At 38.4% G+C, this 26,431-nt stretch overlaps 1 protein-coding gene across 3 annotated transcripts in view; it reads right to left on the reverse strand.

Annotated features, from left to right (window-relative positions):
• Positions 1–1,146: 1,146 nt before the first annotated feature.
• Positions 1,147–26,431, reverse strand: part of DRD2 (dopamine receptor D2) — a 530,501-nt gene continuing 505,216 nt past the window's right edge. For 2 of the 3 annotated variants that reach the window (XM_089673079.1, XM_089673078.1), the window contains 2 exons: positions 6,147–6,486; positions 1,147–3,973 (listed from right to left, as the gene is read on the reverse strand). In XM_089673079.1, the coding sequence (XP_089529205.1) occupies positions 3,780–3,973; positions 6,147–6,486 (534 nt within the window). In that variant the 3' untranslated portion in view covers positions 1,147–3,779. Of the gene's footprint in view, positions 3,974–6,146; positions 6,499–26,431 lie in introns of all 3 variants that reach the window. The other variant, XM_089673077.1, reaches the window with a different exon arrangement.

Below are 26,431 nucleotides of genomic sequence, written 5' to 3' on the forward strand. Positions count from 1 at the left end.
AGCCAAATGAAAAACAGTCAGAAATGATGAGTAGGGAAAAACATGTCAGTGGCCTCCACCTGTAAAACCATTCCTGTTTTGGGGATCATCTCATTGTTGTCCATCTAGTGCACCTCTTCTTAATTTCATTAATACCAAAGAAGCTGAAACTGATTAACAACCCCCTCTACTACTTAACTGACCAGATCAATATCCCAGGAGTTTAATTGACTTAATGCTATACTATTAAAAAGTGTTCCTTTAATTTTTTTTAGCTTTGTATATGACTTTATGATATTTTTTCCTTACACATTTTTTGCACATATAGGTTTTCATAAATTCACAATGTTTTCATTTGTTTATTTAAGGAACAACTCTTTTGAGTACTAAATTTGAATGCTTAGGAGTTTTTTTGAAGCAGCAATTATTTGTTATATTATTTTTGGTAGAGCAGGAGATTTTATAATATTTCTAAGAAAGGAAGACAGATGGATTAAAGAAAGGTATGCCTCCTCTATTCATAGAGTTATTTTCACTGCGGAAAGCTAAAGAACAGCTGCTATGAATGGATGAGGGTGGGTATAGTCAGCACTCTTGACAAGATCCCATGATCTTCTTGGCTCATAATAATGCAACAGCACTAGGAGATTACTGCTGTAGGGGTATGTGAGGATGAGCAGAAGGCTGAACATTTAAACAGAGAGCTGGTTGAATTGTTATGTATACTAGTAGTGACTTTATTGTAATTGGGTTTTTTTTGTTTATTGAATTTATAAATTAATTTGAGATTTTATGCTCTAGGTTTGGATATAATTTCATTAAGTGCTATAATTAGTGTTTGATATACCTCCTTTTTCTACATGTACTCATACAGTAGTGTGGAAGGAGAGGAGTGTGCAGAGAAGGCAGCAGGAGTCTATTGCAGACACAAAGGACAGACAGCCATGTGTGAGAAGGCAGGCACATCTGTCTTCTTAGGGTTCAAACTCAGAGTGCTTTTAACATCTTTAAATTTCAAATAAACGAGGCCAGATAAAAAATTAACCAAAATGACTTTCTCTATATAATATATGCTGAGAATTGTTATATAATACTCAAACATTAATTCTGACTCCACCCTTTTAAATAAGATGCTGTCACCTAAAAACAAAAACTTTAAACCAACACTGCTGTGTAAAATGTTTATTTATTACAGGTATTTATATAGCACCAGCGTAGCAAATTACGCAGTGCTTTACATACTGTACAATCACACTGGTCTCTGCCCTCAAGAGCTTACAATCTATGGTCCCTACCTCACAATTAACCTACCAGCATGAGTGTGGAAGGAACCAGAATACTTGGAAGAAAACCACACAAGCACAGGGAGGACATGAATACTCCATAAAGAGTGTGTGCTGGTTGGGATTTGAGTAGACAATCCAAATGTTACAAAAAAGAGGTGCTGACCATTAAGCCACTGTGCTTATTCCACATTCAGTACTTTCAGGTGTGTTGGGTGTATATATTCCCTCATTGCCTGCTGTGGCTCTTTCTCCTGGAAACTACATCACCAGTGTGCTCCTTCAGAACTGCAAGGACACAATAGGGGTGAGGCAGCTAAGGGAAAAGGAAGCACAGCTGGAGGCACAGGCAACCGACACACCCAAGTCCTGGAAGACGAAAGACTGGTAGCACAAACTCCAGCTCTGCAAACATGGAAAGATCAGCTGCGATAGAGCAAAGACTGGTACACACGGGCCGAATATATCTGCTGGTATTGGCCGATTCAAGAGAAACTGGCTGACATTTGGCCAGTGTGTACAGCAGCCTGTCTGACAGAAGCTGGCCTACTGGTGGGCTTCTGTCAAATGGAAAACCAGCAGCTGATTAGCATCTAATCAGTGTAATCTGACTGGAGTGTCCTGGCGGGCTGCAGTCCCCTTGTGAGAACACAATAGCTCAGTGGGGAGATCCCTTTACTAACATTGCATAGTTAGTACAGCAGGCTCCTCAGTTTCTTTTCGTTCAGCAGATTGAATATTAAGAATCTACCTGTGTGCACCAGGCTTAAGGTCAGTCTTATACATGGATTTTTAACACAGCAGTATTTGTTTACATTTTTAAAGGCGACAGTGTCCACAGCAACTCAAGGCAGTTTACTTTCATCAACCAAACAATGCAATTGTGCTACAGTCAGGACATCTACGCACTTTGCTTTAGCCCTTGATGAATCCAAGCTACCCCCCACAATTTTTTTAAGTGATTTCTAGATGGGACTGAAGTAACTTATCTGTCAGGGTGTAAGTGTTGAAGCGGAAAAAGATGATGATAAAGTCACCGGCTTGATAGTGTATCCTCATGCCCTCCAAAAATTCAGAAGGTTGTGGTGAGCTGGACTGGGAACAGCCACCATACATTCAAGTACTACACAAGATGTTCTCAGAACACCAGAGTATCTGTAACAAGGCAGTTTTTGGGTAAGGGTGGCTTAATACAGTACAACAAGCCCAGAATAATAAAAAAAAACAGGTAGGATATGTTTCCTGCCTGCAATCCATTGATTCATTCTAACCTTTTCCTGTGTAACGTTTTACAAAATATGGAACAATTTTTAATATCTAAGCATAGTAGTAGTTAAAATGGCAAACTGGGTGCATTGTATGATGCTTTATGCTATTTTTAGGTATGTATTAATAATCGTGATGTGTTGCTATGATTAATTTTAATTGATTGGCTTTTCATGAGCAGGCAGAATCAATTAATAATTAATTCCAACATCAAGCACCGGTTTAATTGATGTTGTTGAAGAATGCACCAAGTATATTATCAGCGGGCACATAGAAAACAAATTATAACCAGTTACACTGGCAAAAACACAAGCCACAGGCATAATATTGTTTACTCAGGTATCTTATACAATTAGAGCGGTAAAGGTTTAGTAAACATTTTATTTTTTCTATTTTCTTTTAAATGCTATTTGAATTGGCACGAGATGTTTTGAAAACAAGATTTGCCCTCTGTAAGGACCCAGTACAGCTATTACATGTATGGTTCACTATTTCATTTTATTTAGTCATGGTGCGACAATGATAAATTTTAAATATGACACACACCATGCAAGACAGCTTTTAAATATTTATAATATTATTTTTTTGGCTTGGGCTTCTTTCAGAACATTCTTTATTTACAGTTTTGTCACCACAATGCAAAATTTGCTCTTCATGTTGCATTGATCACCATATTACCCATTAAGCTGGAGATGACCAGTATAGGGAAAGTCCAAAATAGATAATTCCTTGTAAAGTCTTAATACTCAAAGGAAAAGCCCCAGTTCCCTGATTCAAAGTATAGTCTCAGCAGATGCAAGCTTTCTTATATTGCAAAGATCAGATAAAAAATGACAGTGTCTTTGGTGAGACTGCAATGACATCCATATAGGTCCTGAAAATGTCATCTTGTCAACATTAATGGCTGAATCCAACTGTTCCTCTTCTTGAACGTAGTACTAAAGATGAAGTCTACTACTGTTAAGGCTTGTCTTGCCACTTTCTAAAGCTGCCTTGGCAATTTATCAAACATCCCACTCCGATTTAGTGGACCCTTTATATTTCATAATCCTTAATGCTAGGTTTCATTCGTAGAATTACTTCCAGGTTCCTATTCACCAACCTTACACATGTGTAGTGCATGGCTAATACAGGTGCACATGAGTGTGACTTTATGTTCCCCAACACCGAAGGGGTTTCCTGCCCAAAATTCACAGGGCTCTGTTTCCTTTTCTGCCTTTGTTGTCCATGTGAAGCAGTCCGATAACTGTTCTAGCAGTGAAGTATTTTTATGAAGGCCTTTCGGAATTCCACATTGAATGTGGTGTAAATAATAGGATTGACTGCACTGTTGACATAACCAAGCCATGTAAACGCACTGTACAAGGTTGGTGGTATCTTGCAGTTGCAGTGCATATTTAGGATATGGGTTATAAAGAAGGGAAACCAGCACACTATGAAGACACCTGAGTAAGAAACAAACAAAACAAAGATAATAATAAGAAGTCAGACAAATTTAAATGTAGGTTCCAGGTTAGAATATATGCAAAGGTAGATCATCCTTTCTAAAAAAAAAGATTTGTTTTGACCAACAATTACAATAAAAATGTTCTGCCTTTGTAACCGATAGTGGAACAATCACAGTGAGAACAAATTTTTAGTCTGCCAATTCTGGTTTTTTGCCAAGCAATTTGGGATTTCTGAAAGAATTTGTGGACTGGTGTTAGGTCCTAAGAAGTGCTCATATCTACAATTCTGGAATAATAAAATTACCACATTCAATAAAGATTTATGAATTGTAATGAACTTTGTGAACATCACTGTAAAAACTGGATAGCAGTGCCAATATTTGAAATTTTTTCCTAAACACCCTTGATAAATTGGTGCAGAAGCTTTCTTTGCTAGGGGTAACACTAACTCAGAAATTTACAATATAAACTGAAGAATATGTAACAATGAGTTGAATTACAACATAAAAATATAGCATTTCAGTATAAAACCAGAAAATAAGTACTAAGTACACAATGGAGTATTAAAGCATCCAGTAGCACAGTGGCAGCTTACATACCTCTAGGGCAAAATCTAATAAATACAGTTACTAATGACTTTTCCTCCCTCTAAATTTTACCTATACATTTGTTCTAAAATGTTCATTCTAAATTTTTTGAAAATGCATCAACATAGGAGAACACCTAAAATACAAATTATAATTGTATAACCCATTTTAGGGGAGGAGAGGGAAAGATAGTAAATATTTTGGTTCCCCTTAAAGTGAAATTCCATCTTAAACCTAACTAGCCTTAAAAATCCCCCCACCCCCCAACACCTATGCTGACTAACCTGTATAAAAAAGTTTCATATACTTACCTATTCTCAGCGGGCACACAGTCCGGTCACACGATCCATTGTGTCAGCCAGCTGCAGGGGAAAGGAAAGGGTGCTCAACAATGGATGGAAAAGCCTGGAGTGGTAGCATCACCCATAAGCTTCCTATGGCCCATCCGTTGCTGTCACCCCCTCTTCTTCCATGCACCCGCAGCTGACTACCACATGACCAGACTGGAGCGGGCTAAAAGCAGGTAAGCTTATGATTTTTTTTTAAACAGGTTAGTTTGCATAGATGTTGGAAGAAGGGAAGAGTAAGCATTTTTAAGGCTAGTAATGTTTAAAGTGGTTGTAGTGCGTACTTATCTCAATTAAGAGCACTAAGTGTAATTTCTCTCTGTTACTTCATTCCTCTGCTATCAGCATTATTCAATTCTGACACCAAAAGAAAATCGATGATGGGGGCAGGGACCAGCTGCAGATTGACAGCCTCATCTCTGTTCCTGTGAGCTGTGTGGAGGGGGTGTTTCTCCTCTCTCCAATCAGTTCTCCAAACTTTCGTCACTGAGCTCTGCAGAGTGTAGCCTCAGCTCTCCACCCACTTTTTTCTGACTCTCAGAGAAGCTGTAAATTCAGCATTTTGAACAGACGTAGAGAAGAGAAGACTGCAGATAGACAGGTACACTTTATGAAGGATTATTTGTTTCACTTCTGTGTATCACCTGAGGCCAGTCACTTGACTGGGTATATGGAAGGGTTTACAACTTTAAGATTTTAACATGTCCTTATCTATACATCCTCCCACCTGAAACTGTACCTCAGTAATGAAACAGCCCCTGGAAAAAAAAATGTTTATTTGGAGTATAGAAATTAATAGTAATTGAAGGACTAATCAGTTCTTCTTTGAAGTACTTAGTAAATTAAAATTAGTTTTGGTCAAGTTATCCTATAGCTAAATCTGCCTAGTTATGAGCTGGATGATTCTACGGTAGAGCAAATAAGTGAGCAGTATCTTGCCACCATTTGTTCTCAGATTTGCAATCAGTGAGGTCACACAGAAGCTTATTATTAAATGCATAATATTCCAGTATGAAAGAACCAGAGTGGTAATAATATTAGTAACCTTATTAAATCATAAGGAACCATGAATTTTGAAACTCCAATGTAAAGAAACCTAAACACATTCAGAAATATGAATTAAAATCAATCTTAATGTTTCAGTGCTCAATGATCAAACAGATAAAATGGGAAATATAACCTCACATTTATCTAAAAGTAAGTCAAATAAAATATGGGAATATTCTTGGGACTCACCAAGCACAATGGCTAACATCTGTGTGGCTTTCTTCTCCTTCTGCTGTGAAAGCTTCCTTTTGCTCATAGTTTTTAGGGATGTCCTTGTTTTCCCATTGGGCATTGACTGAATTTCAAAGGTCTTGGCAGACTGTGCACCATCTTTTGGGTGTCCATTCTTCTCAGCCTTGCAGGGACTGTCTGCTGGGGAGGCAGGGTTAGTACTATTGCACTGGTTTGAGGTTGCTGGCACAGCCAGACGTTGATGGTCTGGAGAAGCTGATTTGTGTTTTGTCTTTTCTGGCGGTGATGTACTTGACATCATCTCCATCTCCATTTCTTCTGGTTGGTTTCCAGTCTCCTGTGCAAAAATCAAAAAATGCAAAAATACAAAAATATAAATGCACAGTAACTAAAGTTTTTTTTCCTCTTTTATTTCCTTTAATCATCATGGTACACATCTTGATACTCCCAAGGTTAAATATAATAAGGGCGGTTCCTGCATGCTTAATATTTTGGTTTGTTTAAGAGTCTTTGGCATAATGGTTGGGGTAGTTCAGAAGCTTTCTTTCCTCTTTTGCTAATTATTTGCTGTTTCTGTAAGTGACTACTACCAGATCAGAGTCATATGAGGCAGGGTGCTATACCGCCTTATGGCTAGGTATTACAAACACTTTTGTACTGTTTGGAAATACAGTATGGTGGCAAAACCAGTAATTTCCCTTTAAACAAGTGTCAGGAAAGTACCTACAGGGGTCACAGGGCTCACAATTGTGACCAGGCCCCATGCTGCAGAGGGTCCGTGTATCCCCCCCAGCATGCCTGGATAGGAGGAGTGGCTGCTTATAGATGAACTGATCTCTCCATGTTCCTCCTACAGACACGGAATGCCGAAGGGAGGGAGAGTAGGAGGAGCCAGAATTCAGTGGTTGCAGGATGGAGAGATATATTTATTCTCAAATGCGGGATGTTATTGTGCATCTGGTGAGTACGTAATTGTATTATTTATTGCCAGAAGACACAAAGAGGATCACCTTTATTTGAGACTTCACGTTTATTGATTGATATACAGACTTTGTCACCTCATTGGCACTATCTTTCACTTTGACGGATGAGCATTTACACTGTGTCACTTTATAGGTTTGCCTGTGCTGATTGAATTGTCACTTTAATTAGCACTATTTTCAGTTTATATCATTAAGTTGTTCGATTAATTCCATTATTTCAATATTGGTGATTTCATTGCACTTGATTGTATTGAGCTTTTACAGAATTTTAGCGCTGCACCTTGTTTTATTATGTGGTACTGTGATAGGTTGCCACCTGTGCAATAAGTCAATTTGTGAAATTTCCTTGCTACTAAATATTTAACGGTCAGCTATTATTGCTATTACAACAAAGGGGAAGCAACTGGGAAAAACAGCAATTCAGCCACGAAGTGGTAGGCCACAAAAAATGACAAAGCAGAGTCAGCACATGCTGAAGCACACAGTACACAGAAGTTGCCAACTGTCTGCAGAGTCAATAGGTAAGGACATCCAAACTTTGTGTGGCCTTCAGATTAGCACAACAGTGCGTAGAGAGCTTCATGGAATGGGTTTCCAAGGCCAAGCAGCTGCATCCAAACCTTATGTCACTTATGTCACCAAGTGAAATGCAAAGTGTCAGATACAGTTGCGTAAAGCACGCCGCCACTGGACTCGAGAACAGTGGAGACATGTTCTCTATAGTTACAAATCACGCTTCTCTGTCTGGCAATTAGATGGATGTGTCTGGGTTTGGCAATTGCCAGGAGAACGGTACTTGCTTGACTGCATTGTGCCAAGTGTAAAGTTTGGTGGAGGGGGGATTTTGGTTTGGGGTTGTTTTTCAAGGGTTGGGCTTGGCCCCTTAGTTCCAGTGCAGGGAAGTCTTAAGGTGTCAGCATACCAAGACATTTTGGACAAGTTCATGCTCCCAACTTTGTGGGAACAGTTTGGGGATGGCCCCTTCCTGTTCCAACATGACTGTGCAGCAGTGCACAAAGCAAGGTCCATAAAGAGATGAATGAGCAAGTTTGGGATGGAGGAACATGACTGGCCTGCACAGAGTCATGACCTCAACCCAAAAGAACACTTTTGGGATGAATTAGAGCGGAGACTGCAAGCCAGGCCTTCTCGTCCAAACATCAGTGCCTGACCTCACAAATACGCTTCTGGAAGAATGGTCAAACATTTCCATAGCCACACTCCTAAACCTTGTGGACAGCCTTCCCAGAAGAATTGAAGCTGTTATAGCTGCAACTCACTATTGAACCCTACGGACTAAGAATGGGATGCCATTAAAGTCCAGTTGTGTGTAAAGGCAAACATCCCAATACTTTTGGCAATATAGTGTATCTACAGGCCTTGTAAAGAGTTTATACAATGAGTTGACTTTGCTTGTCACTCTGACTTCACTTCTAGTCTTCTTCCAAGTATGGAGTTTTCTGTCTTCGGCCATTGGTTTGCACCCAGATTTTACTTTCAGCATCCTACAGATGTCACAATTGCAGATTGACGTGTGCATGTGAGGCAATCAGTGTACAGTTACATTAGCAACACATACTACAATAAGTTAGTCTGTACGCATTTACAAGCTCCACAACTGTACGTTGGAGAAGAGTAGTTTTAATAAAGGGGTACAACTCCATTTCCCCTGGTCCAGCCGTTGTTCAAAAAAACAAAAGCCCTTGTTTTAAAGAGAATTGCTTCTATCACTTTATAAGACCAAATGATTTGAAATATTCCAGGTTATTAAAAACATATTCAATCATTTTCAAGCAGGATTCATCAAGTACTACACATGATGTGTACTGTAACTAGAAATCAATTACTGTAATACAGACAGTGAAGAGATGACTTCTGATTGGCTTCCTTTGGTTACTGTATATGACACATTCTTGCTGCACTTTGACTTGTCTTTTCAATAAGCATGGGCTATTTCCGCTGTGCTGAAAAAAGGACATTGTTCACATAACTCAGTTGGATATCTCAACATGAATATGTAAACCCAACATTTTGTATTCCTGATATGTGCCTGCTGTACCATGTACTTGTATGAAAAAGTATCCTGTTCTCTTTGTATTGCTTCTCTTGTGTGAAATTCCTGATGTTCCTGCTAGTCCTTCTACTTTCCTATCAAAAACTGACCACACTATGCAGGAGAGCACAGCATGATACATTCTCTAGCTGTGTTGGAAACTCAGTCTGCTCTCCTCCAATGTTCAAACTTGTGCCCCCCCCTCTCTGCACAGCTATTCACTGAGAAAATTGGTGTGCTGCTGTTTCTCCTCCCTGGGTTCCTGCTGCAGCTGAGAACAGAGGAAATTCACATAAAACAAACTTTAAACTATAAATTTTATTTATAAAGTTTTTTTATGTATATATATATATATATATATATATATATATATACAAATGTATAGGTTGTTTTATTTACAAGGAGAGGGTATACATATACTTTAAGTCATTGCTTATCAAACAACTTGGGTATCTAATTTTAATCAAAAGAAGCTGAAACACAGGTTTTGTTTGATGTTGTGTCTCTTTGGCTAACTGCTAGTGCTGTAAAACCTTGTAGTGGATTTTCTTTTTTCGGCACTTGTTCCCTTTCACTGTAACTTTCTGCATTTTTTTTTAACAGTTTAAGTACTTTGCTGCATTTTCTGTAAAACTTGTGGACCGGCTTACTGCTCAGGAAGGTTCCTTAATTGGGACAAAGAAACAGAAGTATCTGTCTGACGATCAGTGACTGGTCAGACTTGTAGGCAGCATGCACCAATAAACAGGTAAGGTCACCTATGAATGTTGTGGCAGTGGACCTAAAGTCCACATATGCATTTGCATAGATGATTTTTAAGAGGCCACCAGAACTCTGTGTGCATTGAGGTCAGCTCAGTCTGTTCTGCTAAACTCAAAGTCTTTGGAATAGGTTATACAGTGGGGCAAAAAAGTATTTAGTCAGCCACCAATTGTGCAAGTTCTCCCACTTAAAAAGATGGAGAACTGCATGGAGGAATGGGCCAACATACCAGCAACAGTGTGTGCCAACCTTGTGAAGACTAAGGGCTCGTTCACACTAGGCTGTTTTGCCAACGCTTGCCAAATGCCCCTATAGCGTTTGGCAAGCGTTGGTCCGGTGTTTGCGGAGCGTTTTTAACGCTCGGCAAACGCTCCGCAAACGCCGCATGCGCGGTTTAGTGGTGGTTGCTAGGCGTTTGCTGAGCGTTAATAACGCCCCACAAACGCCTATAATGCATTTGAGTGGTGTTACCGCTCCGCAAACGCCCCGCAACCGCGTCGCAACCGCACCGCAAACGCCGGCCGGGCGTTTGCGGAGCGGCACCATAGACGAGAATAGGAGGCTTCAAAGCCTCCTGACTCGACCAGAGGCGTCCGTTTTGCCGTGACGCAACGCGACGCGACGCAAACGCTCCTGTTAGAACAGCACCATGTGCTGTAATGTGCAGAGTTGGCAGAGGCGTTTGGGAAGTGGTAAAAACGCTTCCCAAACGCCTCTCTGCCGCCTGCACACAAGGCTAGTGTGAACGTAGCCTTACAGGAAACGTTTGACCTCTGTCATTGCCAACAAAGGATATATAACAAAGTATTGAGATGAACTTTTGATATTGACCAAATACTTATTTTCCACCATAATTTGCAAATAAATTCTTTCCAAATCAGCCAATGTGATTGTCTGGATTTTTTTCTCATTTTGTCTCTCATAGTTGAGGTCTACCTATGATGCCAATTACAGGCCTCTCTTCTTATCTTTTTAAGTGGGAGAACTTGCACAATTGGTGGCTGACTAAATACTTTTTTGCCCCACTGTATGATCATAGGTTTAAATAAACATTATAAGCTGTAAAGGGGATGGTGATGCTCAAACTATGCCAAGTAGTGTAATTTAGGTAGGGCTTATACAACATTTCAGTGTTGTCTGCTTTGGACCCTTACTATGAACAACTAATTGCTGTTGTCTCTCTTGCAGTTATAAAGCCAAGCTATTACTGGTGAACTGGCCTACTTATTCTGCTTCACATCTCCAGTCATTCCTTAGCTACAAGAGCAGTGTTCCTCAAAAGTAAATAGCTGGAACTTTTCTACACTTTTAACCATTTATTTCCCACCTATTGTTGTGTTGGAGGCTGAAGGCCCCAAGATTCTTTTACAATCTTGACACAATAGGGTTCACAAGCAATTAGTTATGCAACTTATATTTTCCTTGGCTGTGAATTAAAAACCAAAACAACATGCTTGCTACCAATGTAGCCATGGCCACTGTGATAGCTGTCATCTGTCTGCCTCTGGTAGCAATGGCAGTAGTAATCTACACTCTGACTGGAGTTTCTGCAATAGGATCAGTGAGAATGATAAAGATTTGGGGGGAAACAAAGGTGAAAAAATCATGGGGCATCCTCTCTACAGCAGTGATGATGTGAGTTTTGAGGATTAGGATGCTCTAGAGCAGGGGTAGGCAACCTTTGAGAGGTGGACATCTACCTGAACAATATGAAAGAGATCAAAGATCACTGGGGTTCAGCACCATTTCAAAAAACAAAACTAGCAAGGCCTAATTAAATAGCAAGGAAAATGTAGAAAAATATAACAAAACAAATGCCACTGTAAAAATACAAACTTAGCCTACGTTAAAAATGGACAGTGTCAGTCAGTAAGGCAGTGGATGGTGTCAGTCAGCAGGTCAGTGGACAGTGTCAGTAGGGCAGAGATTGGTGTCAATAGGGCAGTGGATGGTGTCAGTAGTTTTTATTTTTACATTTGTATTTTTTTTATATTTTTCACAATTTCTTTAGGAGCCCTGTTGAAAATGGAGCACTTGGGGAGGGGGGGGAGGGGGGCAGGCAGCAGAAAAGAGGAGGAACAAGCACAAGACGGGCAGCAGGGGAGGCATTTACTAGAACCGATCCCCTGGATTTTCCTCCTGCAGCAGCTCTACGCTGATAGGGGGGTGAGAAGGAGTTGCTAACTTTTAGCTGCTCCAGGAGGATAATAAAGGGGATTGTCGTAAGGCAAATATTTTAAAAATCTGATTGGGATTTTTCTGCCCCCCCCCAGCTACCCTGGTGCCCTAAGGCATCTGCCTCAGCCAGCTGGTAATTGGTTGCTGGACCAATCTAGCAACCAATCACCTGCAGGTTAATATGAAACGTTCCTCCTCCCGCCCCCCGTCCTTAGCCATGCTGTCCTCTGCTCTCTGCTGTGCACTGAGAATGACAGCAGCAGCAGAGGAGTCTGGGGGAAATGGGGGGAAGAGGGACCTGTTCGCTTTCTACCTGTCACCTGTCCACAGTTGACAGGTACCGTGATTGACAGGTTGCCGACCCCCGCTCTCGAAGAACAAGCAATGTATCATGATAGACAAGATTTGGCAAGCAGACACGTATTGTTCAGGCAAAAAGTGCAGCAAATGTGGAAAAACCCATGGTTAAAAACTGCACAAGGCTCTTTAAAAAGTGCATGTGCTTCTTTGCTGTGCTTGTCACCCATAGGAAATAAATAGGCTGTAGGTCAGCAACAAGCAAAAAAAAATACATGTGTGTGCCTAGTGTTGTGTTTCATAGTACATATGGAGCCTAATCATTTTTTGGGTTGACCACGCAGCTTATTTTGTGTGGTGTCAACCCTGCCCCCCCCCTTTTTTTTTGTCTAAAGTACTTAGACTCACCCTGTAACCTATTTTCCACAAGACATAAACAAGTCATTCTATAGTCTAAGTTAACAACTAGGCAAGTACAGAAAAATCTGTTTATTTGCCAGAGATGCACTCAACCAGCATGGGTTGCAGGAAAGAAAATTGCTTGATTTCCCCATTAACACAGGCATTGTTGATAGGGGAATCCCTCCCATGCAGCTATTGTGTTCTCCACAATGGGGGGGGGGGGGAGTAATTAGACTCCCTGTAATAAAACAGGAACAGGAACATAAAACAGCTCTGACCTTCTAGTGCCATCAACAAGTATTTTTGTGCTTGTAAAACAGATATTGCAAATTACTTTCAATAGTATATATAAACTCTTCATGGCCAGGGGTTATTTAAATGAATGTCCAAGCCAGATTTTGCTATTTCAGTATACTATGGGCAATCTCACAATAACTCTGACTATTTTGCCTACCAGCTTTCAATTGAGACAAACTTTTAATAAATACCCAGCTCAGATTTTTATTAAAAACTCACAAATTTTTATACATTTGTTAAAATGCAGATTTAGTTTGATTTAAGCTCAAAATATCTTGCATAATTATTAATATTCCAAATATTTCTATTTATCCAGAGTGCAAGGACCCAAAATATTTGTTGGTTTTGGTACATATGTTAGCGCTGTAAGGTCGATACCCAAATGTGTATATTATATACTGTATACTGTATTTCTAGATATGTATTTGGTGAATTGCTTGGTACAATGGTTTAATTCACCAAGCAGCTTGGGATGACATTAATGTACAGTAGGGCCATTGAGAACCGGCTAAATAAAAAAAGATTATACAATGTCAGCCGAATAGGCTAAAAATCATGTGTATTTTCAAAGTGGCAAAAAGCAAAAAAGCCAAAGTTGTAAATTGGCGATGCATTAGAAACCATTATAGCTCATCAATTTAGAGTTACACTTAAATGATGAACTCAAAAATTAATCTTTGTAGGTAGACATTAGAGTATAGTCTAGTAGACATTATGGGGTTTATTTACTAAAGCTGGAGAGTCCAAAATCAGACTCCCTTCTGCATAGAAACCAGTCAGCTTCTAACCTCAGCTTGTTCAATGAAGCTTTGGCAATGAAACCTGGAAGCTGATTGGTTTCTATGCAGAAGTGAGTCTGATTTTGGACTTTCCAGCTTTAGTAAATAAACCCCTATTAGTCTTTTAGACTGTTGATGTCTTCTCTGCCTGACAGATAACCCTGATACGGGGTGTAAGTATTCACACCCCGCTGAAGGCATGTGTGCAGGACAAATAGAAACATATTCAAGTCATACTAAAGCAAGATGTTAAAGCATTCTTCTTGGCCTTTAAAAATAAAAGAACATTAACAATAATGTATAAAGCCATTTATAACTCTGCCCCAAATTACATCAATGATCTTGTCTCTAAATATCACCCAAACCGTACTCTCCGTTCCTCGCAAGACCTCCTGCTCTCTAGCTCCCTTGTCTCCTCCTCCTCCCATGCTCAACTCCAGGACTTTTCCAGAGCTTCTCCCATCCTCTGGAACTCTCTACCCCAATTTATCAGACTATCGCCTACTCTGCTCACTTTTAGGCGATCTCTTCAGGGAAGCCTATCCTGCCCTAAGCTAATAATGGAATCTTCTACTCTTCCTACCAGTCCATCCCCCACAGTTACTACCTTTTGTACCACTAGCCCCTCTCTCCTAGATTTTAAGCTCCAAGGAGCAGGGCCCTCCTATCCCTCTTGTATTGAACTGTATTATCTCCCGTTCTGTTGTAAAGCGCCGAGCAAACTGTTGGCGCTATATAAATCCTGTATAATAATAATAAGTATAATAATGCTTCTGCACCTGTAGGGGACTTTGACAGCTCTGACATGTGACTGCTCTAAGATAAGCACTTCCGGGTTCAGTCTAAGCAGGGGGTGTCCAGGATAAATATTCCCAATCTTCTCCACCCACTCTCTACCCTTAATGTCTTCAGTGGTCCCAGGCTCATCAAGGGGTAACCAGGCAAGCCCAGGAACAAAGCGGTTTGGAAAAGGGGGTGCTTGCATGAGGGGGCCATGGTGCACCCAATCTGCCCGAACACATGTAGAAGTGACCAGTTGGCTGTACAGCCACCATGATCACTTCTAGAGTAAATAAAAGAGTTAAAAAAAAAAAGACCCACAGCCTTAGGCTTGTATTGCAACATTTAACTGCACTGCCTTAGCAGTGCTATATTGATAAAAAAAATATTGCTGGTTGAATTTTCCTCTATCTGGCATGGATCTTTAGTAAATTATGATGAATTGTTATTTTGCTTGTTGTCTTCTAACATTTGGTGTATTTGCATCACAGCAGATCATACACCCACCAAAGGTGTATGAGGTATTGGTGTAGGACAGGTTAATACCAATAAAAACTAACCTAAAAAACCCTATAACTTACACACATAGGGGTTGATTTACTAAAACTGGAGAGTGAAAAATCTGGTACAACTCTGCATAGAAACCAATCAGCTTCCAGCTTTTTTTTTTTTTCAAAGCTTAATTGAACAAGCTGAAGCTGGTAGCAGATTGGCTACCATGCACAGCTGCACCAGATTTTCCACTCTCCAGTTTTAGTAAATCAGCCCTATAGTATTTTACTAACCTAAACATTTACTATACCTTTTTAAGTTTACTATTTTTATAAATGGTGAATATTAAAGTATTTTAATTTTAAATCACTATAGATCATAGCTTTAAAGTTACAGTTTTTTCAGGTAAAATATGTAATTTGTGACAGTTTTATTCTTACATTTAGGGAATATACACTATTCCATTTATATTTATGTCACTATTATAAGCCTGCTACCTTCCCTATCTTGAAAAAGCTCACCTAAACTACATTATTAATGCACAACAGATTTTGAAAGTGTACAAAACATCCCAGAAGGAGGATCAATAATGATACATTCAATTTACTGGAATTAATGTTGAATTTAGGGGGAAATAGTCAAGTTTCTAAATGTATCACATATTTTATTAATGTTCATTATTTTAAAATTCACAGCATATTGTGTGTTTAAGTGAGGATTCACTGTTTTTGCTTTATATGTTCAGTTCTAAGCTTTGACATAGGAGAAGATAACACAACCACCAAGAACGGTCCCAGCATGCTGGAGCAGCATGTTTCAACTTCAACCTAGCCAGCCACCGACTTTGTGCCTTTTCCATACTTACAGACACACATGCAACTTAAGTTAGTGACAGCATAAAAATGGAATTAATTATTTAACCTCTAATTATTTTAAGATTTAAAAACAAAAGCTACTGAGACCATGCTATGTTGGCCAAAATTGGGAAATACTGAGCTAAAGCATCAAAATCTTTTTGGAAGTTATAGTCTATTCCAGTGATGCTTGACTGGTGGCCAAGGGGACAGAGTTAGTCCTCTAGTGCTACCATCGTGTTTTTTTTATAGCAAAACCTTATTCTTTGTAAATCTTTATATATAGTATATATCCTGACTTTCAAACTGCAGGAAGAAGAAAAGTTATTTAGGATGCAGCTATTCTACACTGTGAAAGTTTCTCTTCTAATTTTCTAAAAAATCAGCTAAAGCAAGTTTATAAGTAAAAAAAGGTTTTTTTTTTCCTCCTAAATATATTAATTGTAATATAACCCCTTACTAAACTTTTACTAGCATTTACTAAACCAGTTATCTCCTTTAATCTTCTCTCCTTAGCTATCTTCATTTTGCCTTTTTAAATGATTTCATTTATTTTGATTATAACAATAATAATAATGCCATAGACTTGATTTTCTAAAACCAAATGTTTTACTATTTTTTCAGTAGTACTAGTTGTTTTAAATCAGTCACTGGTTAAACTGGACAAGCACATTTTTTTGCCATTAAATATATAAGTCAATAGCTGAAATGCTCTAGTTAATTAGTTAATAAGGAAAAAATAATTGGTAAAAAATGCAAATGTTTAAAAAGACAATTTTTTAAGCATATAATAGAAAGTATCGAGTCAAATGATAAAATGATTGCCATTATAAAACACTAAAACAGCTGTTTTAATTATTTTAATTTAAATAAATGCAGTTAGAGTAGGAATATAAATATGTGTGTGTTAGCTGTATTTTACTTTTTTTTTACATTTATAAACTGTGGTTTTATGTGTTTGTATGTATGCTTGCTTTTTTTTGCAACTATTGATTATTATTATTATTATTACTACGAGTTTATATAGCGCCAAAGGGTTTGCTCAGCGCTGTACAATAGAGGGGGGGACAATACATGGCACAGTACAACAATAACAAACAACGTACGAGGGGTAAGAGGGCCCTACTCTTTCGAGCTTACAATCTAGGTGGGAGGGGGTAAAGGTACAGTAGGAAGTGGCTGAGGGGAATGAGGGGTGGGAGGAAAGAGGGAGAATGGCCGTTAGGTGAGGGTGGGGTAGGCTTCCCTGAAGAGATGGGTTTTGATGTCACAAATAATAATTTAATATACTGTATATATATTTGTGCAGTGCTTTACAACAAAAAACAAGGACAGTACAATTAAAACACAGTAGTAACTGTAATAGTAAAAGTTCAGTTGTTAGGTAGAGGCAGGATAGGCTTCCCTGAAGATACAGTATGAGTTTTCAGGGATCATCTAAAGGTGGATCGAGTAGGAAATAGCTGTATAAAATGGGGCAGGGAGTTCCAAAGGATGACAGACTCTGCAGAAGTCCTGGAAGTGAGCATGGTAGAAGGTGACGAGGGATCTAGAGTGTAGGAGGTCTTTGGAGGAGCAAAGAGGAAGGTTTGAGTGATGTTTGAGACTAGGTTGGTGAAGTAGTTTGGGGCAGAATTGTGGATGGCTCTGTTTGACGTTGTTAGTTTTGAATTGTATTCACTGGGAAGCCAGCAGAGTGTTTGGTAGGGGAGAGTTGTGGACATTGAGTGGCTGGTAAGGTGGATGAATCTGGCCACAGCATTCATGATAGACTGTGTAGAGGAAGGCCAACAAGGAGGGAGTTGCAATAGTTGCCGTGAGAGATAATTATAGTGTCTTTGGTTAACAAGGGGCATATTTTGGAGAAGAATGTAGTAAAATTTAAATTTGGCGCTGAATGAAGAGGTCTGGAAAATATTATGAGTTCAAGTTTAGAAACATTTAATTTTAGGAGATTTTATGATATCCATACTGATAGTTAACCCCTTATTAACCCTTAGCTTACTTTAAACAGTCATAATGAACTTTTCCCCTTCTCCCTTGCATTATTATTGTCCTTGTTACTCCTACCCTTAGATGGGAAGTTCAAATAACTCGTGCTATATCTCCTAATATATATTTATTGAAATAAAAATCACTATTAAAAGCTCCCACGAGCCACGTGTACAGCACTGTTTTAAACACTGCCACTAATCACATATACAGCCATAACAAACACAACTACAGGCACTGCCCCAAGCACTGTCACAACCACTGTTATAAGCCACATATACAGCCATAGCAAGCACTGTACAAGTCACATATACAGCCCATCTACACAGAATGTCACTATAGAAACACATTCAGTTCTTCCTATTTTTAGTCACAAAGGACCTGTTGCATTAGTAACTAAGATTAATCTGACTTCTTCCTGTAATGGTATCTTCCCATGTCCACCCCCGTCAATGCCCCAATTTGATCTCTTATAATCCCATATCTTTCAGCTCTTTTCCATCACAATACATCTTTCTTGTATATGATTAACACATCTTGTCAATCCTACTCCAGTTTCAGTTGATCTTAAATGTTCTTGAACCCTTCAACATAGCAATAGAGTTTTCAATATAATAATAGCCACAAGGCACATTATACAATAAACAACATCTCGCACAAGTGATCAATTCCTGAATGCAATGCAAATATCCATTATAATTTAAACAGGGACCCCTGTGCTTATACTCCAAAAACACAAAATGATATAAAATATGAAAAAAAGTAGCTAGCATGATTTGTTCACTCCTTATCTAAAAGACCTTATGTGAATAACATAACTAAACAAACAACATGCATGACATAAAATAAGAAACATTCCACACAAATTAGTGAACAAAAATTGTCCTGTGTCAGTGAAAATTATAACTCCCTCAAAAAGTCCCAATAGGAGTATAGAAAATATTAAAAAAAAACAACTCCAAGGCTAGAGAAAGTTCCCAAAGTAATCCTCTGTTTAGAAATATTCTTCCAAAAGGCATCAATGGTGAATATCATGGCTGCATACCAGATGAAGTTGACCCTCAAAAGCTGAGTGGTCAAACAGTACTTTTCAAACAACCATCACTGGAGCCTTCTGTAAAAGGTATCTGGCATGCCGTCTGAGCTGCCCTTACATTAACCTTTCCAATAATGTACCTTCTCCAGGATTTCAAAGAAATGCTCCCCGCATAGAAAGTGTAAAAAAACAGCCTTATAGTGTAGTAATAGAAGTTAAAATGTTAAAAATAAAATAAACCACTCACATATTTAAAAAAAATTGATATACATATAAACAGGGCTTTCTTTCTCAGAGAATAGGTGCAGGTCCACCCCCCCAAATACGAGTCACCCCTTGTCTCTGCCGCCTACCCACCTCCGAGCATTATCCCTTGGTTCCACTCCCTACGCACTTCTGAGTACTGCCCCTTTTAGAGAAAACAGAACTAAGTATCATTTTGTGGAGTAATTTGTATGGAATTTGTTAATGAACACAAGAAAAACAGTAAAATAGATCCCCTGCAGCCAACAACAATGCACCCTTCAGCAACAATAGTTTCCTCCCCAGGAAAAATAGACCCCCCCTAGAAACAAAATACCCTTCCCGCAACACCAGATCTCCCAGCAGCCAGCATTAATAGACCCTCCAACAGCCAACAACAATAAACCCCTCCCTCAATAGTAGATCCCTCCCAGCAACAATAGGCCACTCCAACAATAGATCCCTCCCAGTGACAATAGATCCCAAGCAGTCAACATCAATGGACCCGAAAGCACACCCTAGTACCACATGATGACATAAATGCTCGCATATATCCACTCAACTTCACCCTATTTACTTTCATCATATGGGGGGCATACAGAGGAGGACCAACTACAATAATTCCCTTTAGGGTGCATATCTGATAACCAATTATTTCAGGTTTAATTTCAGTCCTAGCCAAATAGTCCTTCATTGATTTACACCTCTCCAATGTGACCACTGAACATTTTTCTATTCTGGCTCTTATCATTGCCTTCTACTGAATTATATGCCAGTTCTTTTTAATACTTGGTTTAATTATTTTCTAATAAAGAAGAAAATAAAAACTAATCCTGTATGAGACAGCAGAGAAGTAGTTAAGTAGTAGTGAATATATCCAGGAAAATAAAGCATATTTGCAAAAATATCCATAAATCATTTTCATTTGTCGCACATTTTTTTTAAGTGATGTGCAGGGATCATCAAGTGTTCTACCCATTCATATTTAATTCTATTTCTAAAAATATCATTCACAAATACAGAGCTCCATGCTTGAATCTGGGGAAGCTTTCTTGGCATTACTTAATATTCCTGCCTACACTAGCTCCCCATTAGAAAGCACAGCTAAGCAACAAACATGCACACTTATAGTGCTGAGAATGCCTTCATTCACTAAAATGCTGGGAAACATTACCTATCTGTCTGTCCTTCACCTTTTCCTTCCAATGTGCTAGTGTGCTTTCAGGTACTTTAGATAAGATGTGTCAAATAGAAAAGACGGTTTTAGGACTACTTGAACTGAATCAAAATGCCAGTTCATTTATATCCCTGTACAGGTGTATTTCTTTTGGGATATAGACTGATGACTGATGTAAAGGGTTCTATGTCCTTTGCAAAAAAACGGTGTAATATGCTATAGATAATATACATCCAGGCAATATCAATAAACATTGCACAGCATATGGACAGTAGGTTTCTATGTTGATTTAGATTAGGAATGGTAAAGTTGTGTAATGAGGACATATGGAGTTATTTGTATAGGCAGGGAACATTGAACACAGCTCAGTATTTTAATATATCCAGACAAGTCAAGCAATTATGTAAATATAACCTTTCAGATTTAATTCTTTCTTTTACTGGAAGAAAAATATATTTTAAATATATTTTAAAAATATTCTTCCCAAATAATGACATATATTGGAAATACTACAATGTTGGCTGTATTCTATATATATATATATATATATATATATATATTGCATGTTGAAATGCATTTTTTACATTTTACAACATATATGAATAATATTTAAACAAATATATATTATTTAGATTTAGATATATTCTTCAGATTTTTTTGTAACATATAAAAAAGTCATTTTAACATATATTTTGGCATATATTTGTAAATGCATTCCAAAAATATAGATTGAATGTATTTTTAAAGACACACAGTATATCTTAAAATGTATTTTTTTAAATATTTTTCATACAATAAAAATGCATTTCAACATACAGTATATATATATATATATATATATATATATATATATATATATATATAAATAAAATATTTATTGAAATATATTTTGAAATATATTGAAAAAGGCCAAAATATTTCAAACATATGTCAATATATTTGGGAAGAATATTTTTAAAATATTTTTTGTTCCATGTGGGTTCCCCTCTTCTATCCCCTGACAGGGGCATTGGGTCCATCAATGCCAATGTGTATGTCCAGCTAAACTTTTTTTTTTTGCTTTGCATACACTAAGGCAGGGGTAGGCAACCTTTGAGAGGTGGAGCTCTACCTGAACAACATGAAAGAGATCAAAGATCATCGGAATTCACCTCCCTTTTTTTAAAAGGAATTAACCAGCAAGGCTTAACTAAATAGTAAAGAAAACTTAGAAAATCTTAATGAAACAAGTGGCACTGTAAAAATATAAACTTAGCCTACCTTGAAAGTGGAGTCAGTCAGTAAGGCAGTAGATGGTGTACGGATAGTGCCAGTAGGCAGTGAACAATGTCAGTAGCAGGGGCGGACTGACCATTTGGAAACTTGGGCACTGCCCAAGGGCCCAGGGTCAGTAGGGGTCCCCATGAGATGCCCCTGGTACCTTTTTCATAGGCTTTTTTGAGTTTGGGCAAGGACACAGGGGCCCCATGATCCCCTATTGCCCGGGGGCCCCATGAGTTGTCAGTCCGCCCCTGGTAGCAGCGGATGTCCTTAGCAATCAATGACTTCACCTGGTCTCATTCATTTATCGGCCATGAATACCCTTGTCATGTAAACAAAGAATCTATAGTTAGTTCAAAAAAAATGCATGGGGGTTCCATCATAATTTACACCAAGTCCTTCAATTTTGGTATATATTTTAAGGGACCCCGTCCCTCATTTTTTATAGACCCTTGGATTCTGGCATGAATTTTAAGGGAGAATCCTGTGCAAAAATATCTGCAAAAAAACATTCCCCAAAAAAATCCACACCAGATCATACCAGGAAAGGGAGTCACTCATCCCCCCCACTTGAACCATACCAGGCCATTTGCATGTAAAATGTAAAAAAAAGAAAGACAGAGTATCAACCTGGGAGACTATGACCCTTTGTTTACATAGTGACAGAGATCAGAGCCATTGCTAGGCAAAGGAAAGCAGTTGGTGCTTTTTTTTTCTTTTAGCAGGTTGTCAGGTATCAAGCATAGTGAATGATGCTGGGCAGCATGACTGACAATGGATGCACATTGTGGGACTTTTTTTAATAAAGGACTTCTCAAAACATGTGTATGTGTTTACTTACCCTGATTTTAAACAGAGCTGATTTAATTAAATTTAACAAACTTTCTGAACTTAAACTCTTAACAGATAAGCAACAGATCACCGTCCTGATGTAAATAACAGAACTCTGTCTCTGTAACATTTGATCAGTTTTGTATAGCAGTTCATGAGTTGTCAGTCCGCCCCTGATCAGTAGAGCAGTGGATGTGTCAGTAGAGCAGGGGTTGGTGTCAATATGGCAGTGGATGGGGTCAGTCAATAGAGCAGTGGATGGTGTCTGTAGGGCAGTGGATGGTGTCACTAGTTTTTTTTTATCTTAATTTTCTAAATTATTCTTTACAAATTTATTTTTTTATTATTTTTACAATTGTATTTTTGTTATTATTTTTTACTTTTTTTATTAGCATCCCTGTTGGGAAGCGTTGGTGAAATATCAGGGGTCTAATCTCACAGAAAAAGGAGATTGAGGTCCAGTCCTCAATCCCCCTCTCTGCAGCTTCAGCTGCACTGAATGAATGAACAGGAAGTGTTCTGCACAGTCTCTCTTTGTTCATTCACAAACTGAAACATAGTAAACACAGATTACTATGGTTCAGTTAATAATGAACCAGTGGGGGAGGTTTATTAACACTGGCACTTGCAAAATCTGATGCAGCTCTGCAAAGAAATCAGCTTCTAGGTTTTATTGACAAAGCTTTTTTGAACAAGCTGAAGTTGGAAACTGATTGGCTACCCTGCACAGCTGCACCAGATTCTGAGTGTTCCAGTTTTAGTAAATCTCCCCTAGTAAGTGATTGATACCGATCACTCACTGTGTTCATTCGGAAAAGGAAGGGCCAGTAAAAGATGTATTTACTGGCAACTAGTCCCACTCTCCATCCTGAATACATCCTCTGCAGCAGCCGGCTGGGGAGGGGAGGAAGGGCAGACTGTAGCACTGAGGGAGGTGGGGCAGCATTTACTGGAACCGATCCCATGCATTTTCCTTTCTTTCTGCAGCAGCTGAATGTCAGTGAGAGGGAGAGGAGGAGAGACTGGCTTTCAGCTTCTGCAAGGGGAAAATACATGTGGTCAGTTCCAGTAAATGCTGTCACCGCTCCTCTCCAGGTTACAGGGGTCAGCAAGGAAGGGATGTGATCTATTTGTCACCTGTCCACGTTTGACCGGTAGACCGCGATTGACGGGTTGCCAACCCCTGCACTAAGATAACCGTAAAAAGACCTATATGGCTTTTACTGCTATCCAGACATCCATTAGAGGGATTTTCCTTCACCTAGGCTGGGCTCACACTATGGGGTTGATTTACTAAAACTGGAGAGTGCAAAATATGGTGTAACTGTGCATGGTAGCCAATCAGCTTCTAACTATAGCTTGTTCAATGACAATATAAACTGGAAGCTGATTGGTTTCAATGCAAAGCTGCACCATATTTTTTACTCTCCAGTTTTAGTAAATGTGTAGCCATTCATTTTGAATGATACCCCATTGCACCTGTATTGTAGCATTCAGCAATACACAGTGATGCATTGTCATCTATTACAGAATTTCTCACCCAGGGTGCCTTGACGTTTCTTCAGGAGTGTCTTGGCAAAATGTCTAAAAATTGCTCAAAACTTGTATACAAGGCAGCGGGTGGAACAAGCCTGCCTTTTAGTTACCTAAAGCCAAAGGTTTGCACCATTACTACCTTCTAGCCACTGGCATCCTGACAACCAAAGACATCATTAGTTGATAAGGAGGATGTCGGTTGCCTGCACAGCATCCTAGTTTGACCCTCCTCCGCCCCTCTCCATCAGTGGTGGGGTCACATCAGCTCAGTGATGGAGAAAAACTGAGGGAGAAGAGAAACATTGGAATACTAATCAGTACCAGTGTGCAAAAGTGTATTTGCTTTGGAAGAATAAATCACCTCTAATGTTGGGTGTCCTATATGTGTGGATGCTGCTGTGTTATATAAAACTATTAGAATAGTTTTTCACATTTTAGAATGGGGTGCCTCAAAACTGTCCATAATTTTAAAGGGTGCGTTGCCTGAAAAAACATTGCGAAACACTGATCTATGATGCATTTTTAGGGATCAAGAGACACCATCACTCTGAAGAACGATGATAGGCTAGAAAAATGTTAGGTGTCTCCCACGTGGAAGAAGAATATATTTAAAATATATTTAAAAAATATTCTTCCCAAATATATTGACATATATTTGAAATGCTACAATTTTGGCCATATTCAATATATTTCAAAATATATTTCAATAAATATATATATATATATATATATATATATATATATATACAGCATGTTGCAATGCATTTTTTCTATATTAAAAAATATATGAAATAGATTTTTTAAAATATAGATTTTTTTTTAAATATATTCCTTCCGGTTTTTTTAACATATACAAAGTTGTTTTAACATATATTTTTACATATATTTGTAAAATGTATTCCAAAAAAGTAGATTTGTATTCTTAACCACTTCAAGACCGGACACTTTTACCCCCTTTCTGACCAGGGCAATTTTCAGCTTTCAGCGCTATCACGCTTTGAATGACAATTACGCAATCATGCAACGCTGTACCCAAATGAATTTTTTACCATTTTTTTTAAACAGATAAGGCTTTATTTTGGTGGTATTTATTCACCACTGGGATTTTTATTTTTTTTTGCTATGTAAATGAAAAGTCCAAAAATTTTGAAAAAAAGTGTTTTTTTTCAATTTTGCAAATAAATAATATTTCATCATAAATCTTTGCCAAAATTTATTCCGTTATCTTTTTAGTAAAAAAAAAAAAATCCAAATTAGTTTATAACAAAAATTATAATTTTTAAACTTTTTTTTACATTTTTATTTTATTTTTTTATATTATTATTATTATTATTATTTTTTTTTTTTTACATACTGTCACCCTAGCAGTACAGTGTCACCATGGTGACACTGTACTACTTGTGGGGGGTGATGAAGATTTTTTTTTTTTTTTTTTACACATTGCTTTTACACCCATATAGGATGTAAAAGCAATCATTTCTCCTTCTCTCTGTGTGCATTCATGCACTCATTGAGAAGTACTGACTGAGCTGTGATTGGTCACAGCTTGTCACATGGTACAAGCCTGTTGTGAATAGGCTTGTACCATGTGACCTCTGTGATCATTCACAGATTTCACACGTAGTAAGCAATGATGTCACAAGGGACATCTTGCTGATTACTTTGCATGTGATCACTGATTGGCCAATCAGTGATCACATGATCGGGACCTCGTACAGAGGTCCCGTCCGACGATCGGTGTTTCACTGTGTCCGGAGGACACAGCGGGCACCGGATCGCGGTGCTGCGCGCTCCCAGGGAGCGCGCACAAGCAGGGTGCGGGGAGGCCGTTTATGAACGGCCACCCGACCCTGCACTGCCACCGTCCGGCCGTTTATATACAACGGCCGGACGGGAGGTGGTTAAAGACATACAGTATATTTGAAATGCATTTTTAAAAATACTTTTCATATATTTTGTAATAAAAACACATTTCAACATGCAGTGTGTGTATGTATGTATATATATATATATATATATATATATATATATTTATTTATTGAAATATATTTTGAAATATATTGAATATAACCAATATACTTGGGAAGAATATTTTTTAAATATATTTCAAAATATATTTTTCTTCCACATGGGCTGTTTTGTGAGGGCATCACAATGAACATTATTGTCAGCTATACTGACCACTTTATCTTGAAATAAGTTTGGCTAGTGTGTGCACACATCAGGGTTGTAGTATGCTTTACCTATCCCCATATGCCAGCTACTGTGGAGGAAGTGCAGATTATTTGTTTAAACCTACCTGGTTCATGACAGCTCATTGTTGTGAATGA

Source organism: Staurois parvus, unplaced genomic scaffold, assembly GCF_062004578.1.
Source record: "Staurois parvus isolate SC_StPar_1 unplaced genomic scaffold, SC_StPar_1.0 ptg000135l, whole genome shotgun sequence".
In the NCBI taxonomy this organism is placed as follows: Eukaryota; Metazoa; Chordata; class Amphibia; order Anura; family Ranidae; genus Staurois; species Staurois parvus.